Source organism: Thamnophis elegans, chromosome 5 (assembly GCF_009769535.1).
Source record: "Thamnophis elegans isolate rThaEle1 chromosome 5, rThaEle1.pri, whole genome shotgun sequence".
NCBI lineage: Eukaryota > Metazoa > Chordata > Lepidosauria > Squamata > Colubridae > Thamnophis > Thamnophis elegans.
The window spans coordinates 68,707,810-68,731,371 of NC_045545.1; the positions used below are offsets into that span (position 1 = coordinate 68,707,810).

Consider the following 23,562-nt stretch of genomic DNA (forward strand, 5'->3'; position numbering starts at 1 on the left):
AACTAAAAACAATTTTTTTCAAATGTGAAGTTGCTTTAAACAATGCTTTCTCCTTTTTTAATTTTGGACATGAACTGTATCTCTGTGTGACTTTGGGAATCTTGTGGCATCTCTGACAGATGCGCTGACAAAACTACCTATACAAATCAACAAGAATTCATTCTGACTTGGGTATTTTTGTATCCTTGCTTTCATCATGCTGAATGTAGTTGCTCCTTTGCTGATGGAGCAAGGGTGCCCTCTCATGGCCAAGAAGGGAAGTCAAGCAGATCAGGGCTTCTATTCTACTGGCGATTCTGATGATCACTCACTCAGTGATGTTCATATGTCTATAGTCCTAATGGACTCAGTAATAGTTTATTATTCAAAGTTAGAGAAAAGGGGTACGCTTTGGATTTAGGTGGAGGGAAATCAAGGATTGTCTGTTGATCATTTAAAAGACAGACCAGTAAGAATGCATTCATCTTTTCATATCCTCTTTTGTCCTGAGTTCAAGACCTCGCACAAGAATGGCATACCCTGGGTGGTGGTAGGGTCATCCACCTTTTTTGAATAGTGCTGTTTCACTGTAAATGTAAGTTAAATAGTGATCTATTATATACACCTATATATCTATCTTGAGAAACACTAATGTTAGAGGGTGTTAGCCTAATTATTATGTTGCATGAATAGTAAAGATAAAAGCCCAGCAGAGCACAACTTTCTCTCAGATAATCTTTGAACCAGGCCTAGAAGCCGGTGATTGATTTCATGGTAGATTTTGGGAGGAGAGTAAATGGTTTGTAGGAAAATTAGAGCTCAAGTGGGAGGCCTTATGGCTTCTATCAATGTTGACAGTGCCTTCCCCCTCAACCTTCTCCCCTTCCCCTGGAAAGTGCTACTAAGACAATTATAAAAAAACACACACAATTGCTGCTGGACACAGCCTTGTCCATTCCTTTCTCCTTTTGGTGCTCTTTGACCCTTAGTCCCATGTCATTGATGGGATGTAGCGAACTGTGCCTAGAGAGCTGCCATTTCAACCCAAAGTCATCTTTAAAATAACCCAAAGGTGCTCCCCCCCCCCCCCCGTTAAAAAGCTTACAGAATTTCCTTGGAAAAAGCTTAAGCTGTTCATTTTCTGCTATTTTGTTTGACGGCATTTATCAGTCTTGTGTCCAGTTTTCATCCCTAATTGAATTCTGGATGGTGAACATATCAGTCCTTTGATCTCTTTTACAAATCCTTTTAAAAGGAAACCACTGAAGGTTTTCTAGAATGTGCAGCAACATTTCATTTTCTTATTGTTTGGAATTGGGCATTATTTTAGTGTACTATTGAAATGGAAATTCCTTGAACAGCTGTGTCCCAGGTCCCTCTTAAATACACCTTTGGCTAGTAACGTACTTGACTTTAATGGTACATACATCACTGATTTCCTTTAGAGTGGGACCAGTGTGATTAAATAATACACAGGATATCTTAATGGGCTGTAGAAAGTGCCTAAACAGATCTGAAACTTTAGTATAAAAGAAAATTTAAAATCCAGTTCCTACAATGCGCTGCTCTTTGTTATACTGCTGTACTTTGTCCTAATGATGCAAAGATATTGTTTCAGGTGGGATGGGAACTTTGCAAAAGAGAAAATATTCTTTTGCTTGAACTTTATGGAGCAGAACTACTGTAAATAACTTTTGAATTTTTTTTAATCAATAAAGTTTTTTTTAAAAAGATACAATGCCTAGCAAGTGCATCATCTTCAGTAGTGAAACTAATGTCTGAATTGGATGGTATGAAATTGGATGGTATGAAAAGATTTAATTTTAGCACCATTTTTCCTGTTTTTTAATAGATTTTAAAGAGATAGTAGCAGCACCATGATAAGATGCAGCAGGCTAAATCCAGCTATGCTTCTGGGTTCTATAAAATACTTGTTTCTCAAAATTCTGTGGTTGTGAGATTATTCTTGGGAAGCACCCAGCCTGGCGGGGAGGAGGGATCAAGTGCAGAGCTAGCCTGGCGTCACTCTGCGACTGCAAAAGTACTAGGGCTGACATCTACACACTCCCACAAGTTCTCATTGTTCACAGATTGGAGAGATTCCTGTATTATAGGCAGAATGTAATAAAGTAATTAGCTGGAAATCTGCATATGTGGGTTTATTTGGTTGTGCCTGATTTTTTAAAGAGGATATGTCTGGAAAACTTTCCTCTTTATAGCTAGGGGAAATAGACCTCTACAATCTGAAATTTCTGTGAAATTAGCCAGATGATTTATTTTTCTGGAGAATTAACCTCCAAAACAGGAACAAGTGTTGCTTCTTGCAGCCACTTTGTCTAATTTGCCCCATTCATTTCTCTGTGAGGACAACTCATCTTACTTGATCTATTTTGTGGCCTCATGTAGTAAGAATTGAGACGTTGATGGGTGGAGAACATCTGGTGCTGTTTTGAAATGGGCATTGAAAAGATTAGTATTGTATGAGCAGCTGAGTTGGAGACTTGTCATCCAGACCAGCTGTTTCCAAACTGACTTTTAAATGACCTAATTACAATTCTGTTGTCATTTGGTTAGTGACTAACATTTGGTCTCATGTTCATGTTTTTTTCTTAATGGGGATAATTGTATTACACCGGCAATCCTAGAACAAAAATATACATCTCACATAATGTACATGTTGCATAGCATCTATGTTTTTTTAAAAAAATAAAACATGATCTCATGAAGCTTGGCATTACAATTCTACTTGGAAGAGTTTTTCATTTTCAGAACACTGGGTTATTGATAATACTTGAAGCACTCAGAACATAGTGTTTATGTTTCTGATGTAAAAGTGGAATAGAAAAATATATGTGTATAGTAGGAGGTCTACTTTGTGTTTCTAGTATTCTGGTGTAAAAGTGCAGTATAAAAACATTTGTGAGAGATTTGTAATTACTGTGTTTTAAGGAAAGTGAATCGGTGGACAAAAACCGTTTGTATGAGGCAAGATAAATAAGTAGGTGACCACATGTTACGATTGTTATACTTCACTAACTTGTATAGATGTTATATATAGGGAGGGATTTAGAAGCAAAGGAGTATGCTACATAGGCTGATCTGCAAGCTACAAAATGGTTTTCTTTTCAAAATGAGTCAGGCTCAGAGTTTGTCAACCTGAGTCAGACCACAGCTCATTCCCCAGCCTCATTATGGTCAGAAATAGGTTGTGATGTAGACTTTCTTGCTGGTATCTATGAGAATGCAGGTGTGTGTGTATATGTGTGTGCCTGATTTAGAGCTCTTTCACAATAATTTTCTGCATATTTTCAGCATATATGATCAAATCAATCAGAGGTGGAAAACCAAAGCAAGCAGAGCAATTATCTTACAGGAGTCCTAACTGGTAGAAAAGTACTGATATAGAAGTAGACAGGTTGCTGACTTATAGAATGCCAAGACTTCATTAAATAATATTTTGCTCTCTTGGACAATAGATTTAATTTGTAACTTGAACAGGTTTAAGAAGAGCTGTGCTACCTTTTTTTCTTAGTTATCCCATCTATATTCTGTACAATAAATTAGCAAAACAGTCACACTGTTAGTGGCGAGAAAAGTAAGTTCTTCTTTTGTAACACAGAATGCTATCCAGCATTAAAACCCTTCCTGTCTCCAATCACGATGGTAAATCAGTTTCTGGGAAATGCTTACTGATAAATACTGATTACCATGATCTAAATGGTAATTTATCTTAATGCTAAATGATAGGTACAAAGCACATTCATATGTGCAAACAGCATAAATACAATTAATTGCAATGCAGCATAAACATCGCAACTTGATAAAACTCAACTGGAGTGCTCATTAAGATGAAATGAATATAATCAACAGAAGGCAATAGAAGAGGTTTATATTAGGAGTCTTTCCACATGGAGCTAAATTATACTTGCCTCTTGGGTGCTAATGTTCAAAGGCTTTAGAGAATTTTTTCAATGACTGATTTTAGTCTCTTATAAAGTAAATGAACCAAAACATAGTAATTTTGCAAAAGAATTCTGTCCCAGGAAATCCTGGTGTTAACATCTTTGTTTAAATGACATTTTTCTTTGAGAGATTTTTTTAAAAAAAAGAATTTTGAATGCCTCGTTCTTCTACCTACCTTGCTAGTAGGGGGAAAAAATCAACAATGGCTTCTTGAAACATTTCCCAGCCAGCTTTTATTTTGGATATTTCTAGATGTAACTCTTCTTTGCATCATGGGAGATTTCCCATTTGCAAGGATTCATTCAAATAAGGCATCTGTAGAACCCTTACTAAAGTGTTAATGAACAATCCAGGTTTTTGTTCAGCTTTGCCAGTCCTGCCAAAATCTGGATGTTATTTGAGCCTTGTCCTTGTGACATTTTAATCATACCTGAAAATGTTTTGTTAAAGTAACTTTAGGAGAGAGAGGAGGCAGAGTGCTGAGCAAATGACCCAAACTTTCTTACAGACTAGGACTGAATGTATTTTAAAGGGAAGGATTTAAGAGTTATTCACTGTCCTTCAGCCTGTCTTTTAGCTACCCCGACATGCTTACAGTCAACTTTTGTACCATTTGTTCAGAGTAAACATGCAAAAGAAAAGCAAAAATAAATGAGACAGGAGCGAGAAGAGGAAAAAAAAAGAATCTTAAATCTAGTTTGTACCAAGACCATCCGTGCTACTCAATGCTTTTCTATTCTGAAAAACTACCATTTCCCTGAAAATAAGACCTCCCCCGATAATAAGCCCAATCAGTGCATGCACTAAAATACTCTCTCCCCCAAAATATTGTAACACAATAGTAGCCATGAGGTGACCACGCTCGCCCCTACCTGCACTTCAAAAATAATAAGACCTCCCCAAAAATAAGGCCAAGTGCTTATTTCAGGGGTCAAAAGAAAATAAGAAGCTGTCTTATTTTCGGGGAAACATGGTATTGTTCCAGAACCATGCCTATGCAGCTCTCCACATGATTTTAAAGATTTTTCGTATTTCTCATCTACTCAATCCAACCATAACTTCCTTAGTCACTCCCTTACCTTTTTTACATCTTAGTTTTACAATACAACCCACCTTGTTTAAAGAGCCGTGGTTGCACAGTGATTAGAACACAGTATTGCAGGCTGGCACTGCCCACTGCCAGGAGTTCGATCTTGACAGACTCATAGTTGACTCAGACTTCTATCTTTATGAGGTCAGTAAAGTGAGGGCCCAGATTGTTGGGGCAATATGCTGATACTTGTAAACCATTTGTAGAATTCTGTAAAGCTATTTCTATTGATTTATAGCCCTTATTTTCCTTCAAACATAGTACTTCCTTTCCCCCCACAACTGTGGATTAACAGGCTGAGTGTGACTGGCCCAGACATCCAGTGAATTTCTGTGTCTGAATTCCCCAATGCCAGGCCAGCACTTCAATTACAACCTCACGGCTAACTTCATGCTGGTCACTCATGTTTGCAATCGGTGCATGTTCACTCTTGCCTCTTCTTTTACCAAAGATTTTTTTTGGTTTAAAAAAAGCTCATGCCTTATTAATTTCAGAAGCCCTAAGCAAAGTCAAAATTAATCTCGTACTTCCACAAAAAACTGTCTGTCCAAAGGGAGAAAACTTGGCAGTTGGACAACAAAATATTTGGCATTTGCCTATCCCCATGAAGATTGTTTGGCCTGCTGCAGTAATGCCAAGCCTTTTGGGCTCAGGACATCAAAAATTAAAACACTTGACTATGGCTTATTATTTTCCTTCCCAAACAAAGCAATTCTTCATCTGCCTTCCTGTCAGTCCAGGCCATCCTGAACAGCAGCATTTTGTGGCAGTGCTGAGGCTGGGCTTGAAGTATAGGCCTCAACTTCTGCTGCCAGCATCACTTCAACTAGCACCACAGCTACTCAAAAAGGCTGCCTTGCACGCAGGCCTTGGGGAATGAATCTGTTGTGCGCCGCTTATCTTCAGATAGTGCTTTCTCTTTGTTTACAGGCCCTTGCAGCAGTTTTAAGGCTCCTCCAGGACACACGAGGTTGTAGATTATGAAGCAGCTTTGAAGAATGCTCTTCCACAGCCTCCGGAGCCTCCCAAAAATGTGAAAGGACACCCCATTCTTGTGAAATTTTTGGAGACTCCAGGGCCTATGAGAGTATTGGCCTCTCTTGCAACTTCTCACTAATTATGGAATTAAGAATTGGCTATGGGACTATTCTTGCACAGTAGACTATAATAATTTTATACAACTTAAAACAGAAATCTAAATGTGGACTTAAACAGATGTAGTAATCAATAGGACAATTTCCATTGTGTGCATATTTTTTGCTTCTTTTGGAAAGAACATCAATAAAGGACACTACTGTTAGTAGGTAGGTAGCAATGTATTTGTCAAATGGGTGTACTGTATCTATACAGCATAAGTAGGAAGCTATACCACATGTTGAATTCTACGCAGGACAGGAGTTGTATTTCAGTAAGATTTGGGGGGCCTTTTCATCCCTAATTTAATTTATATATTTTCTATCCATTGTACCAGTGTGCAACACTATAATTTAAAAACAATTCTTCCATTTAATTGCTCAGTACTGTTTCTTTGGGTCACTCATTCTTGTAAGAACACTATTTCAAGTAAAGTATCAATTGGAGTATTTATTGAGGAAAGTTAATAGCAGAGATCAAATGGTCAAGATATAGATCTATTAATCAAATGACTTATTCGGTAACATACTGCTGCTAAATGATCTCAAAGGAATATAAAAAGATTTTTATATTTTGATTGGGAAAATATCTAATTTTGTGGCTAACTATTAAAGTTGGGGAAAACCACCATTGCTAGATCATCAGGCAATAAACAAATACGGATTTAGAAAATACTCTTGCAATGCTTTTGTTCGTTTATTAAATATGAATTTGGTCACCAAGAGATGACAAAAAATAGTCTAAATTAAATGTCTTGGGTGTTTTCACATACTTTCCCTAATCTCACCCATTTTTCATTTTACACCTGATTGTTAGTCTAGAAAGTGGATCAGAGATTGCAAGGAGACAGGCATAAGAGCATCAAATAGATCCTTTAGTTTTACTATATATTTTCTATAACGTCAGCAAAACTCACATTACAAACTGTTGGGCCATGGGTCTGATACAAGGCTTTAATTTCTTTTTTCCTAAAAAAAAACAAAAAAAACCCAAGCCCATCATCAATCACAGTCCTAAGCAATCCTCTCCCTTCTTTTTTTTTCCTGCCATAAAACTAAGAAATATCACTTAGGGGGACATATTACCATCATTCATAATTGGGAGGAAACAGGTCATCAAAGTAGTAGGTACATTGCTTTTCAAATCACACAATTAGGTAAATACAACTAGGCAAGCATATATGGAGCACAGTTCCACCAAATGGATTTTTCAGAGCAACTTTAACCCCGGCTCTGTTTACATTCTCTGTTGAAAACAAATGAAGTTGGATAGCAAAACTGAAATGCAAGAAGCAGGGAAACAAGCATAAGGCATCCTGCTTGTTTCACAGAATTATTGCTATTAAGAAATTAATTCACCTCTACCACTAGATTTAAATCTATTGGGTATTTCCTTGAATCGCATAAGAAAAAAGTCAGATTTGGCCAATTTTATAAATTAGATCTGTTTATAGGCTGAATTATATTATTAAATTTTAAGGGATCGGAACAAGATCCAGTGAATGCTATCAAGAGTAAGTTTTGGATGCATTTCCATTATATGAATGCAGATGTTTTTCAATTCCATTTAAGCCATCCCAAAACATTCAGGGCCCAGAAAGGCACAAATAAAATGTCTTTCTCACTCTTAGGAATGCCAAGATGTGTGGAGTTCAACTCCAGAATTTTGGGCAGAGTATTCAGGCAGTTGAAATCCATATGTTAAAATTGTCAAGGTTCAGAAACTGCTTTACGTGTTTTGAAAAGAAGCTATGTCAATCCAAGATACAAGATTTGGATCACTACCTTATCGCTAATATGTGTTTATAGATAGAATAAATTAAATTTTGTGAAGAATCCTCTGGTACAGTTGAAGGAGATACAGAAGCAAAGGTGACCACAATATTTCAATTCCTGAAGAGTGCATACTTCAGCAAATGTGTCATTACATGCAAGTGCCACCCACATAAATTATTTTCAGTGCTCTTTTGAGGATCAAGAAGTAGTTACTACCAAGTAGACCTTTAAAAGAAAACATTGGGGAGAAAGGTCAGTGCTGTGAGTTTGAAGCAAAGCTTCTGATGTTCCCTTGCTTTGAAAACCAGCTGACTGTCCTTGCTTTGATCTCTCTTCCACCAAAACCCATAAATTACCTCCCAAGTGTGGTTAGCACAATGCTGGAGGCATACTGAAGACAAGTCCTTGTGTTCAGGACCCCAAGTGTTTTTCAGGACTGTTTCAGAACCCATGATCTTTACTATTTTTATTGCAACACACTAACGATGCCAATTCACACAGGGGTACACATCAGCTAAAATGCCCCTTTGTAAATACACCTAAGATGTAAAATGGACAAGTATATTCCGTGTATATAGCAGGTAAGTACATATACCAGAGAAAAGCATGTCTATCTTTTTTTCTAGATAATTGTGTAATTGTGGAAGCAAACACTTCTCTAAAACTGGGAGACCTGTTTTGCTGAATTACATACATTTAAAGATTTAATCCCACTGACAAACTGCACGCTGAAACATATACCACTGAAACGGAGTCCATCAAACACCTGCCCTAATTACTGACATTGCTGCTGCTTTTGGAAATGCAAGTAAAAAAAGTCACATTCCAAGCGTTTCAAATTTTAATAGGAAGAACTGTGAAAGTCAGCCACTTGTTTCAAAAGTTGATCAAGCACCCTCCAGCATCAAAGTAAAGTTATTGGAGAGGGAGAGGAAAAAAGAATAAATCGAGTCTCTTTTGAAGCCATACTCTATATGGTCAAGCTTTCACGGATTACAAAATTATACATTAAGTGGGCAGGTAAGAATCTAACACTTCCTATGCATAGACACCATATACAGCATTCATTGACATGATTTTCATTAATGTACCAGTAAAAAAATTTCTTTTGGGTTCTGGTCACCTTAGGCTATTCATCAAATACCTTTCCTCAAGTCTCCCAAAATACAGTGCACAGCTTTCTGAGAAGTGTAGAAGTGGAAAGCAGGGTGGTGTGGAGAGCAGAGGAGAAACTTAGATTTGGCTGTTTGATTCCTGGCTTCAATGATTACTTCAAAATAGGTGTGCAGAGGGAAAGAGAAAGGTCAAATGAAATTTCATGATGGTTCCTCCAAAAATATGAGACAGAAGGGGCCAGAATGGCTGAGAGAATATGCAGGGTATATATTTTTGCACACACTTTTACATACATCTAGCTATAGTACATGTAAAAATATATGCTATACATACACCCATCCTCTTGAGGTGCTTTTTTAAAGACACCATTTGAATGTGTACATGTGTGTTTAGCTATGTATGCATCGGTATGTATTAAATTTACATATCCTACTAAGTGTATTATGTGCATATGTACACATACATACAGGAAGGCAACTTGCCAACCATCTAATATCTACCTCATTTTTTTTTCAGTACAAAAACCATTGTCTTTCACCATAGAACGTATTAAGTACAACTTTGAAATAGTTTTCCCCCACCCTTTGAATAGCAGCTGGTTTCTTATACATTGATCCTTGCACACAAAATCACATACAAAAGGGAAGAGAGTGCAGGAAAAAAAGAAAAGTGTGTGCGGCAACATGTGAATCCACCTTGCTGTGTTTCTTTCAGGTGCCATGGATGGGAAATCCTCCTTTTGCAGCACTATTCATGGGAGTGTGCAGACAAAACACTTCTCTTATTGCACTTTTTTTTTTTTTTTTGCTTCCAGGCTATTACAACAAAACACACTGTTTATATCTCACAGAATGTGCCCTCTGTTTACATCATTGGACTACAAGATATATTAACCCTAAAGCCTTACTGCCTCCCCCAACCCAACCCAGCCCTGGCCACCCACTCCCATCCCATCTATAAAGGAAATAATATGTAACAAAACTGAAGGCTGCTCACTAGCAGAGTGAAAGAGTACACACTGAACGGTGCTTTCTTCTGCAGCACTGTAGAAGTGTTTAGTTCTAACACAGTAAATGATGCCATGCAGAGAAAAGGATGGCAAAGAGGAGAACTACTATAAAATACAAGAAAAACAGTGAGGGTGAAGAGAAAGAGATTCTCTGGGGGTAGAAGACAGAACAAATAGCCAAAGGATTTGGGGGGGGGGGGGAAGCACAGCATGGCAAGTGCTGAAGGCGGGGAGGGGGAGTTTGTTTCAATTTAGTCCATTTCATGTAAACAAGCTAATAATTCTCCTCAGATTGACAAGTAAAAAGGCTGCAGTTCCAAGGGTAAAGGACTGTGTTTCCAAAAGTTTGTTCAGCCACACCACAGCCAGCGTGAAAAATGGGGAGGAGAAAAACCAAAGCACAGAACCAGGAAAGGTCTAATTGGGAGCCCTTGGCAGGGTTGGCTCTGGTGTCTCTAGACCAAAGAAATCACACTACTGTTTAGTGAACCCATTTTTTTTCTTTTCCTCTTTTAATGGTGTGAAAAAAAAGTGTTTTCTTCCTCTTCCCTTTGCTCAAAGACGGGTCTGTGCCTCAGGAACGTAGATTTCAATGCTGTCCGCACTCTCAGTGGCAGAGTTCTGTCGAACGGAGGCCGCCCGCTTGGCTGCCATGAGGCGTTTGCGAGCTTCCTGGCGCTGCTTGTCCACAGAGTCGGATGCCTTATCCCGGTTTAGCTGAGATTTCGGTTTAGCTGGCTTCTTTGGAACAGGAGGGGGTGGTTTCTTTTCTTCCTTTAGGGAGGAAGAACAGCAAAAATGTAGAAAAACAGAATCCACAACTCTCAATATTACACAGCACAGACAGAAATGCATTTCCAAAAAAGAAGTACAGCTGCTAGTACATCTATGTATCAAAAATCCCATTCCTGCCTCCTTTATTTTGGAGGTAGTTCTCGACTTATGACCACAATTGGGAACAGAATTTCCACTGCTAAGCAGGGTGGTTGTTAAGTAAATGGCCACCCGATTTGTGATATTTTTTGTCACGGTTGTTAATTGAACCACTGCACATGGTCATTAAGCAAATCTGGTTTCTCCCATTGACTTTGCTTGTCAGAAGAAGCCAGCTGGCAAGGTTGCAAATATTGATCACATGACACCCCCCCACTGCAACATGTGTTATAAACACATGCCACTTGCCAAGTACCCAAATTTTGATCACATGATCCTAGGGAAGCTACGATGGTCTTGAGCATGAGGACTCGTCAGAAGTCATTTTTTTCAGTATTGTTGTAACTTTAAATAATTGCTAAGCAAATGGTTGTAAGTCGAAGATTACCTGTATTTCTTTTCCCTTACACCTTTGGTGAGTTTTCATATACCAAATGTCAACTAAGGAAGGCAAACTATTATTTTAAAAGCTAACAGTTTTGCTTCCCCCATAATTTAAATCCACTTTGGGTGACTAGATTTTAATCTAAAATTGCTTTCAACAATTATAAGGTGAGAAATATTTTTTAAGGCAAAAATAGAACAAATTTGTCAAAACACCATCACTATTAAATTAATTTAAGGCAATAAAATTCAGGGTGTATTGAACCAAATTTGAAATAAAATAACTATCTTAAAGCTCCAGTTACATTATTCAAAATGTCAGAATCAGTATATAACTGTGATGGCGAACCTATGGTTCGTGTGCCCAACAATCAGCTGGCCGCCACCCATGCATACACCGGTTTTCAGCACTGCTGCACACACAAAGGACAGCTGACTGTTGCGTGCACATGTGCAGCAGAAACCTGGAAGACAAACAGACAAGGCCACATGTGGCAGGTGACATGGGCACACATGGCCTTGCCTGTTTGTCTTCCAGGTTTCTGGCATGCATGTGCACGCGCCAGTCAGCTGTCTTTTGTGTGTGCGGCAGTGCTACAAACTGGTGTATGCATGGGTGGCGGCCAGCTGATTGTTGGGCACACATGCGCACCAGAACTTGGAAGTTTGGCTTCTCCAGAGCACGATCCCTTCACGAACGTGGCAGTGCCAAAAGCCAGCCTGCGCATATGTGCCAGCCAGCTGATCAGGTGAACATGCACGCTAGAACCTGGAAGTTCAGCTCTTCTGGAGCACAGCCCTGATGAGCACACATGCACAATGTTTCCATGTGACCTTTTTGGCACTCGGTGCCGACTGAAATAAGATTCAAAGAGAATCTAGCCCTAGCCTTGACAAGGAGTTATGTATTGTTCATATGCTGCATTATCTTTGAGTACAGATTATACAGACTTAGGAACAAAGAATCAACAGTTTTTAGAAGTAACTCCTCCATATCAGAAGGGTTGCAAAATGCCATGGCTTTGGGGCATGGCTTCTGGACAAAAGAAAACTTTATTTTGGACTGCACCACTCTCAAGATACCTTGAGTTGCTTCTAAGTCAGAAAGGTTATTGGCGAAAAGAAGGGTTCTGGGAAGTCTGGATGGGAATGGAATGTTCAAAACTTCTCTGGAATATTCTGTCCCCAAAATGGAGAGCTTTGCACATCTGTACCTTTAACTTTCTTTGTTAGATTTAAAATTGCAATCAGGACTATCCACAGCAGAGTAAAAAAAAAAAATCAAGGTAGTGATTGTAACCATGTGTTCATATATCAACCTGAATCACTTTTCCAAAACAAACTACCAATTTGATTTGACAATTTCAATTAAATCAGATGGAAGAGACTTACACCCAGGAAACACATCAAACTATTTACAATATGCAACATGAGTACACGCAGAGCAATTAAACCAAAGTTGCTCCAAGATTTGCAAACTATCAGAACTGTTTTCACCTTTTTGGATACATTAATAAGTTAATGTTGAAGGAATAATGGAAGTGCTTCACATTTTATGTTAAACATTGTGAATAATCAAAACAACGTAAGTGTATAAAGAAAACTTGTCAATTTCAAGTATAACAGGCAGGTTATACTTGGGAAAAGTATATTTCAGAAGAATGTGGGGGAAGGATTCCTAAATTTGAAATTAACATATGTGTGGCTTCTTCTGTAGACAACAAACATGCTAAAAGACAGTAGTGCAATAAGTTATTTTGAACAATTATTGCTGGCTTTTGAAAGAACTTCACAAGCTTTCAGTCCAGGCAATGCACAATTTGAACTGTGTTGGTATGAAAACCTGAGTAGGATCAGATATGATTAGTATTTAGGTAGGAGGTCTCTGAAAAATATTAGATATGTAGGCTGAGTTGAGAGTTGATCATATCTTTGCACTATTGCCAAAAACCCCATGGCTATGTCCATGAAGTCAACTGCAGTCAAGCTTGATTTGAAGGTGTGTATATTTCCATTAAGTTCTACATTGCTTAAAATCAAATGCCTATTTTTGCTCCTGAATTAACTTGTCAGCGTTCTGAGTTCATCTCTGGAAAGACTCCTTCTCTATACAATGTAAAGCAAAGGAACTGATACCCTATGTATGGAATTGCCATTACAGAGATGTTTGCCTTGGCCCAATAGGTGAAATGCTACCAGTTCGAACTGGTTCGCCCAAGCCAGTAGTAAAAAATGCTACCGGTTTGCCCGATACAGGTGCACAGCTGATCGTCAGAACTACCAGTTCACCTGAACCGGTACCATTCTTTTATTACCTGTTCGGGCAAATGGTGCACATGCGCATGAAGCAAACCGGTGACGAAGCGAACCTTGTAGCAGACTTTGGAGCATTTCACCCCTGCCCAATATGCTATTTTCTCAGTAACAACTGGGGTTTTTACTCCTATAATCTTTTAAACATACAATCATTTTAACAAGTTGTAAAATATCCTAGTATATAGAGATTTGTACAGGATATCTAGAAGCATGGCAGTACAGGTAGTCCTTGACATACAACCACAATTGACTCCCATATTTCCATTTTGCTCAATTTCAAACCTTTCTTACCATGGTTGTTGAGTGAAACAATGCAGTTGTTAAGTAACATGGTGGTTAAGTGAATCTGACTTCTCTATTAACATTTGTTTGTGAGAAGATCACAAAAGTGATCACATGACCCCACTGCAATTGCCTTAAGCATATGCAGTTGCCAAATGTCTGAATTTTGATCACGAGCCCATGGTTTTAAGTGTGAAAAACAGTCACTTTTTTCAGTGCTATTGTAACTTCAAATGGTCCATAAAATGAATGGTTGTAAGATGAGGGCAACCTGTAATCTTTTAAATTAAAATTAATTACATGAAGGACATCATCAAGCGTGCATACTTCAATAAATTTCACCAGACAACTAATCCTTATTTCCTAATTTGCATTTAGTATAAAGCAATGATGTTTAACAAGGACAAGAGACATTCTATATACCGTATTTTTTGGTGTATAACATGCACTGGAGTATAAGGCACACCAAGGTTTTGATGAGATAAACTAAAAAAAAAAGTTTTTACACTCTGCAGGCCTCCCAAACCCACTGCATGCCTCGTTTTTTGTGAAAAATGGGGCATGCAGAGATTTTGAGAGGCCTGAAAAGTCTCCTGGGGCCTGGGGGAAATGAGCAAAAAATGGCCTGTTTTTTGCCTTCCCAGCCCCCAGGAGCACTTTGCAGGCCTCTCAAACTCTCTGCATGCCCCATTTTTGTGAAGGGAACGGGGTTTCAGGAGGCCAAAAATGCTGAATTCAATGTATAAGATGCACCCAGATTTTCACCCTCTATTTTTTTGTGTGTGGGGGGGGGAAGGTGCATCTTAAACTCCGAAATATATGGTAAATCCATAAAAACAACATAATGTACACTATAGGAGTTTGACTCTGGTATTCTTGATGCTTACCTTCTTTTCTAATGGCTCTGTCACTTGCCAACCATTAGCTTTCAGGTGGTACAGCTCATCAAATTTCATGCTGATGTCTTCAATGGACAACTGTAAGAGATCCCAAAACCCAGCAAGGTCCTGTGCTGTGGGCCTAGGATTGGAATTGGGGTTCTGCAGTGAACAAATAAGGCAGATGAAGTTCTTCCAAAATGTTGCAGTTCATTTAGAATTTAAAAAAATAATTGAACTTGATTCAAGAGGAATATGGCAATTGCATTGTAGCCTATTCTGAACAAGAATGGAAGTCTATTCCTATGCCACCAAAGATAACTATTGAGAACACCAGATATGGCAAAGAATCTAATACAATAATTGCCTTCAATTTTTTACCCCCAAGTCTTCAGGAGAATCAAAGGCAATCTTAGATTGTCAGTTGGCATCTGGCAGTGGCATGAAGATAAATGCCCTACAGATGATCCCCAATCAATAATAACTATATATTTAAAAATTGTTCTCATATGGGGGGGATGATGTTTCACAGCTTGAGTGTCAGTGGAAAAGGCTCCCCTCTTAAGATTCCATCAGATGGAAGTCCTTAGCAGATAGGACTTACAAATGGATGACTGCAATGTGCTCCACATGGGGCTCCCCTTGAACAAGACCCAGATATTTCAGTGGATGCAAAATGTAGCAGCCTCCAATATGATGGGTGGATGCAATTGGGGAGAGGTGGCCCATCAAAAGGTCTGGCCTCATGTTAAATATGGCTTGACAGGTCAAAACCAGCACCTTGAACTGCACCCAGAGGCAAACTAGTAATCCATGCGACTCACACAGCATTAAGTGTGATGTGTGTCCTCCTAGGGGCATAGTAACTGCCTGTACGGCTACGTTTTGCATCCACTGAAGCCTCTGGATACTCTTCAAGGAGGGCCCCATGTGCAGCACATCACTGTAGTCCATTTGGGAGGTGACTAGGGCATGAGTAACTGAGAGCAGAGCCTCACAATCCAGGAATGGGTGGAACTGGCGTGCTATACAAAGTTGTACAAAAGCCCTCTTAGTCATAACTGCCACCTACTCCTCAAGCAATAATCATAAATCCAGAAGGACCCCCAGATTTGGCACTGGATCTACTTGTGGCAGTGCCACCCTGTCTGCACCAAAGGTAGTAAGTCCCAGATCCAGAAGGCCCTAACACCCAAAGTCCATAGAATATTCAAAGAGGCAAGCAATGCCATTTCTGTTCCATGTTGAGTGACTGACTGAAAGGGGTTCAGATAGTTTGCTTCATTCAGATTTTGTTAAAGCTGCTGCACAACCTTCCTTGAAATAGGGAGGTTTTTGAGGAGAGATGAATCAATGCTTCCTTGGTTCATTCATCTAATTAGAATGACAAATTCACCACCATTAGAACCAATCCACATGTTCACCTGCCAGGCAGTCTTAGCCAATCAGAAAAGTCATGAATCTAATGAGCTAGTAGCTGAGTTCAGAATCATAAGGATCCTATTCACTTCGTCATGCACAGCCATAAATAAACCATTCCCTATAACAGGGCAAGCTTTTGCTCCAGACATATCCATAAGACCTGCACCAAAGCTAACTGGGAATGAATTCAAGTAATTTTGTTTGACAGATGCCCTGAAAATTTCTCTGCACAATCTTGTAGATGATTCTCTTGAGTTCTCTCCACCCAGAAGAGCTCGTCACCCAGAACAAGGCCACTAGGAAGCAATCCACAGATGCAATAAGAGCAGAGACATATTGTCTGCCCTGTTCAGTCGAGCATAGTCATTGTTGACCTACAGTGGTGCTTTAGACATGTCTTCTCCCATTTCACCTTTCTTAGATGTTCCATAAACCATGGAAAATAGCAGGATCCATGGTAAGGGAGAAGTCACATGGACACATGCTGATCATAGCCACCTTGTATCAAGTGGTAACTAAGGTCTCAGTTGAAGGGTTCCTTCTGGAACCCTTCTGGATCCATTCATTGCCAGGGGTGGACCAATTTACCTCACTCTCTCTGAATCCAATTAAATAGCCACCCCAAAGTGGAGATGGGTGACATAAGACTATATGCCATGCTGGAGGAGCAAGTTTGATACAAATAACAAGAGATCTGCATACTCACCAAGTTTTGGTCACAGAGGCCACGGAATTGCTGGAATTTCTGTGACATTAGTAGTTGTGCACTGCCCACTGCACTGAGGACTTTGCCTAAGACTGAATATGACAGAAAGAAAGAGAAAAAGCAGTCAAGCAAGATAAATAATTCAAAAACAGAAAATGCCAGGAGATTTAAGGTTAAAAGAACCATTTTTGACCTTTAGGCATATTTATCTCTGCCCCCCCCCCCCCCCTTCCAAGAACAGAACTTTTTCACTCAGAGTCATTAAAGGCAAGCCATTACAAATGACTTCTGAGGTGGTTTTTTTTTTGGTCAGTGCATGTTTGGTTAGCCCATGTTCTTTCTACTGCCAACATCAATTGACTGTACAGAAATGGCAGGCAGCCACACTGCTGAATGACACTTTGTTTATGATAGAGGACCAGTGAAGTCTTCAGGGGAGGCAGAAAAAGTTTATTTCCAATGCTATTTCACCCTTAACCCTTTTCACAGTATTTGTGGCTACGACTTAAAACATTCAAGAATGCAACTTTCTAAGCACAGGTTTGTGACCCAGGACTTCTAATCATCATAGGGTTTGTCACCTCTGATAGGTGGATAGAGCCCAATAGCCCATATTCTATAACAAGTGAGTATTTTAGAAATTGGTTTGTTACCAAAAGGAGATTTAGAACTTCCTGGCCTTCTCTCTTCCTAACCACACCGAAAAAACTCAGGAAAAAAAAGATTCCTATTTAAAATTCCACATCCTGTACTTTTAACTTTCTTCAGAATTATGGAGTACTATGGCACCATGACAACTTTCTAAATGAGAGAAAGATGCAACATTTCTCTCCAGGGTATCAGTGAAAGCAAAGAAGTGGCACACCATATCAATTGGAACAACTATTTTCTTCATTGACTATGGTTAATCACAATTGAAATCTAAAAAAAAGGAGGAATTAAGATGTACAGAGTTCTGCTGTTTATCTGCACAATCCCTAGCGTATAGAAATAGCCCTCCTTCCAACAACTTGCTTTTGGACCTAGCTCTGCACTCGAGGCATGAAAAGATTTAAGCTTCAAATCTCACTAAAGCCAGGTTATCATCCTTGCTCACCTTCTTCGGAGAGATTATTCTCTTTAGTCTCTTGGTCCATCTGTCGACACCACCCTTCCAACCTTTCCGTCTCTGCCTGCAGTAGCTTCTGAAACCAGTACCCATCCCTTCGGCAAGCTCCCGGCTGTGTTGGTTCTGACGGAGTGTTGGTAGATGTTTCAAGCCAAGGATCAGGAGGAGGGAGAGAGGAAGGCTCCAGGGCTGGGTCATTGCTATCTCCATAGGAGAGGTTTTTCTTGCTCTCAGAGGGCATGGCTGCTTGCCTCGTGTTAGCATCAAGGTTGTTGGAGTTGTTGCAGGGGGAACAATCAGCAAGGTTTCTTTCAGATGATTTACAGGTGGAATTATTCAACTCTTGAGAGTCAGAATCTGTATCCTGTTTGTTGGACATGCTGTGAGAGTGGCTGTTGCTATAAAATGAAAGAGGGGCAAGAGACAAGTCAGGAAAAGCAGCCCTTACAGAGGGCTGGTTCTATTCCCCAGCACGCAGCGACAGCCATATGTATTTGTTTACGCATCTGCAGCTGAACTGCATTTCCTTGCCCATCTTTCCCTGCACACAAATACACACACTATACATGCAGACAGACAAAATTATAAGGTTGCCTGCTTACTGCAGTAGGGCATCCAAACAAAAACTGGCACGCATCTGTAATTACATCTGCTGTTCTATTGTTCAGTTCAGACTCCCAATGATTCTCTTACATGACTAAGCCTCTTTGTTTTGGCGAGAGCGCTTGCTGTTGAGAAGGGGTTTGGGGATCACCACTACCCAAACGGTGATTTGGAATAGGTAAGAAGACACTCAACTATAAATTGAGAGATCGCAACTGCATGGTTTTTTTTTCCTTTAAAAAAAAAACCCTGTGACTTCCACTTACCGCCACTCGTCCTCTACCTGTACCCCGATGGACTGGAATTTGGTGGCTGATGGAGGGAGCTCCTCTTTTGCCACTGGTTGAAGGCAGTCAACCTTATTAACAAAAAGATACAAACAAAAAAAAACAAAAACACAAAAACTTGCTGCTAGAATTCACATTAGAAGGGAAGAGGCATGCATGCACACAAACACACACATAGTGATCGTGCAGACACCACACACCAAAAGGCAGCAAAAGTTTTTTTTTTTGTTAAGATCAGGAAGAATCTGCAATCAGAATGCCCAACATTGACTCAGAGTGGCTAAAAGTTCTAAATGGGGAAAGAAGGAAAATTAGGTTTATGGCTCTGTAGCCAAAGTTACCCTGTCCTACTAAAAGATAACCTTAAAAGGAAGTTTTCATTCATTTTTTGTTCTGTTTACTAGGTTAATTTTTAACTGAACAATTAGCTGCCTGTAATTCAAATTTCTGTCTTTAAAAGGTCAGATATACTGTCAAAGGTCAGATATACTGTTAAATAAAATGATCTAAAAGAAATTTTAGAGGTATGAGAACAGAAATGCAACCAACGCCCGACTACTGATATCTATATCTATATCTATCATCTATCTATCTATCTATCTATCTATCTATCTATCTATCTATCTATCTATCTATCTATCTATCTATCTACAAAATTTATTTTAATATGATATGAATTTAGAATCAAGCTTTACCATAAAGTCATGTAAAAAGGAAATACTTTCACCCAATTGCTGCCTAGATTGCTCAACAGACCTTAGTACGATTGGTTTAGAGACAAATTTATTGATGTTGTTTATAACTGATAATTTAATATATTTTTTAACTGTTACACATGCATGGGGGCAGAAACCCAAACTGAATCAGTCCTCTATTTGCATAATGAAAGCCAAAGTCAAAATAGCATCAAAAGCTTATGTAGATTTATTCAACAAAGCCCTCCTTAAAACCTTTTGATGAAGGCATATCAAGTGCACCAAGGGCAGTGCAACTAATTCCAACATGCCACCACATTTTATTCAACATGGAAAGTCTTGAGTACTTCCTAACAGTGAGGACAATTAAGCAGTGGAACAGCTTGCCTTCAGAAACCATCACTGAAGGTTTTTAAGAAGAGACTAGACAGTCACTTATCTGAAATAGTATAGGTTCTCCTGCTTGAGCAGAGGGCTGGACTAGAAGACCTCCAAGGTTATGTTCTGTCCTATTCCTATTCCCATTCCATTCAATTCTATTCTTAAAACTCAGCAAATGCATCGTTCAGAGCTATCTTTGTGACAATGTAGCACCAAGACCAAAATATTACATAGAATAACAGAATGGCATGATGTCAAAGGGACTACAGTCATTCTCTGAATGCGGTCTTTTAAGCAAAGGTAAATAAATATTAGAGGATAAGGAAGAGTTAAACTTCTTCCCCATCAGGATTTCAAAAATGGGAAACTCTTGTGCCACAAAAACAGCCACTTATTGTAAAGAGGTTGTCAATTTAAAATGGAACTATAATCTCAACCTCTAGTCATGCTACATGGAGGTGGTGGCCTTATGACAGTTACTCCTGAAAACACCTCAGGCTGCTTCCCATATGAAACCTGTCTCTGTCCATTATTACAGGATTCCTTATTATCTTTCCAAACAGTGTTCCCTAATCTTTCTGGAATTGCGGACCGGCGTGGGGGTGGGGGTAGAGAAAGAGAATAGTTCCATGTGTGAGTGTGCTCGCAGCTCCATTTCCACAAAAATGGAGCTCTGCTTGTGCGCTGCTTTCATGGCCAGGTTCTGGGTACTGGTCCACGGCCCAGCAGTTGGGGTTGTTCTAAAGCATACTACTGTATTAGGAAAATGTGATCACAAACCTTCCTATCAAATAGCAAGTATTAATGTATTAAACAACTCTGAATTAGCCCTCTTTTCATTTCTGGATACAGGTAGTCCTTGACTTATGACCACAATTGGGATCAGAATTTTGGTTGCTAAGCAATGGAAATTTAAGCTTGTTAGGTGAGTCACTTGTTAAGTCCAGTTGCATCCTGCACCTTTGGGACCCTTGTTAAGTGAGTCAATTTATGACCTTTTTGCCACTGTTAAGTAAATCACTATGGTTGTTAATGACATTTATCAAATCTGACTTCCCTCTTTGCTTGTCAGAAGCTGATTGGGAAGAGGCAAATGATGCTTACCAGACCTCTGGACTTGGCAACTCTCATAAATACATTGACTGCCAAGCACTTTGATCATGTACCCACAGGGATGCTGTGATGATCATAAGTGCGAGGACAGGTTGTTAGCCACATTTTTTCAGTGATGTAACTTTCATTGATCCCTTAATGAATGGTTTTAAGTCACGGATTACCTGTAGTGTAACATTCTTACCATGTTCATCAGATTGCCTGGAAATTTCCATAGTGTTAAGTGGCTACATTCCTTACAAAATATAACTAATGATTCTTTGACCGAAAGCTGTATCAAACATGGTAGAATGCTATGCTTAACAGTTTCAACAGTTCTATAAAATGTCCTTTTCAAAATTCCTGTATTAGAATATTTGCCAAGGCAAAGCCCAAACTAAGTGACATTTTATTGACTGACAAGAATAAGCATGTGATGATGTTCATGATGTGAAAAAAGACAATAACTGGGTTTTATTTCAAGTATCTTACTTCAGAAGCAGGCTGATTAGTTTTCGTAAAGCACATGCACTCTCTTTACAGCAGGGGTGACAAACTGACATCACGGTAGCATCACGTGACCTATTTTCCTCCTTCGCTAAACTAGATATGGGCATGGCCAGTGTGTGACGCAGCCGGCCCATGGGCCGGGAGTCTGACAGCCCTACTCTACAGCAATTTGGGAGAGCTGAAATGAAAGTCACATGCATATACACACCTTTGTTTCATGAGCTTCCTTTTGTGGCCATTTCTTGAATCAAAAGGGAAGGCTAAATACTTGGTTGCTCTTCACTTTATTTAACATCAATTATTTTATCTCATGGCACACAAGTGGACATTTATTTCCAAATATGGTGCTTTTCTATGCTTCCATGTAGTCTAATTAGTAGATTTCCTAAAAGCCTCATGAGGATGTTATGTTTGCTTCCTCTCCTGCTTTTCCATTCTTTTATGGCAGGGCTGGGAAACTATGGTCCTTTTATGATTTTGTGGACTTCAACTCCCAGAATCCCTGAGCCAGTGATGGTGGCTCAAGAATTCTAGGAGTTGCAGTCTACAAGTCATAAAGCGGCCATAGTTCCCCACCACTGTTTTATTGCCTGTTATCTTATTCTGCAGAAGCATGGCCTTATGGCAGCAATACTCAAATAAAGCAGTGCTCTGCATTTTACATTTACCATACCAATTCAGAGATATATCTCCTGCTTCTGTTTGAGACAATTACATGCCTTTGCTAATATATTTTGACCAGAAATTATCTACATTTGTTTTTTTCCAAGCTACAAATCTACAAATTTTTACAAATAACTTCAACCTTAATTATCACTGATAATTGTAGGAAACATAAGTAATTTAGAGATTACTTCTGTTCAGAAATGCCTTAAGGGAGGACTTTAATTCTACCTGCTGTCTTTTTTCTGTGGCCTCCTATACATCAGAATGGGCATGGTGATTTATTCCACCTAGGCATGGTGATCTAAAGGGAATATATCAGAATGAAACAATTTCCTTAAAAAACAGAGCTTGCACATTTTTAATCGAATCTTTGTTGTTGCTTAATTTATCCAATGGCATTTTTTTTCTCAAATACCCCCTCCCCCCCGGTTTTATAAAGCCAAATCATTCCAGAAGCATGCAGTAGCATCAATCTCAGTGCAGTTAAACAGGTATGCACATTTACAGAAATAGTTACAGTAAGATCATCTTCTAGTACTAATGAAAACAAACAAGTCCATACTTGTATTCCTATAGATGACAGCTTCCTTTTGGGGATGCTCTCCACCTTTGGCTCTTCGTTAGTCAACGTTCCTTTGTCGCTCTTCAAGGATGCATTTTTCTGGGGTAACTCAGGAGGCTCATTGGCTGGAGTGGTGATGTTTCCTCTTGTTACGCTAGGTGGCCTATTACTGTCTAAGCTATCTGAGGAATTGCTCAGTCCCGACTGGCTGTTGACGTCACTCTTTTGGTCCTGGTTATCCAGGTAGTTGTCCTGTGCCGATTCAGTGCTGCTCTGCACCGTGACAGAGATGAATGGCTTTGAGGTGGTCCGAGGTGGGACTGGTGGTGGTGTCTTTTTATAGCCCACTAGGCATGCCGAACCTGTGACAGTGGAGGCAAGGAAGTGTGAAGGGACAGAAGGGTCATGGAAGAAAGAAAGAAAAAGCAGCAAAACGTCTAGTGAATAGAGAGCAAATGCAAATCTCTGTATTAAGATAAACTCATAAGCACCACTGCAAAATGCCCCAGTTTAACCAGCAAAAAAAAAAAAAAAAGCACACAGCAGCCCGAACAAAGCACACTATTAGCCAGCACTACCTTGCTGTGAAAACCAAGAGGAACATTATAACACAGACTGGAAGATAATGAAGGAAGTGAAGAACACCCTTCTAGAAAGCTATAAAGCAAGAT

At 39.3% G+C, this 23,562-nt stretch overlaps 1 protein-coding gene across 1 annotated transcript in view; it reads right to left on the minus strand.

The window, feature by feature from the left end:
* Positions 1-6,838: 6,838 nt before the first annotated feature.
* The window catches only part of DLGAP4 (DLG associated protein 4), a 144,574-nt gene continuing 127,850 nt past the window's right edge, over positions 6,839-23,562 (minus strand). Inside the window, 6 exon segments of the mRNA XM_032218134.1 lie at positions 6,839-10,840; positions 14,869-15,021; positions 16,988-17,079; positions 18,084-18,493; positions 18,965-19,056; positions 22,892-23,253. Coding sequence (XP_032074025.1) covers positions 10,622-10,840; positions 14,869-15,021; positions 16,988-17,079; positions 18,084-18,493; positions 18,965-19,056; positions 22,892-23,253 — 1,328 coding nt within the window. The 3' untranslated portion in view covers positions 6,839-10,621.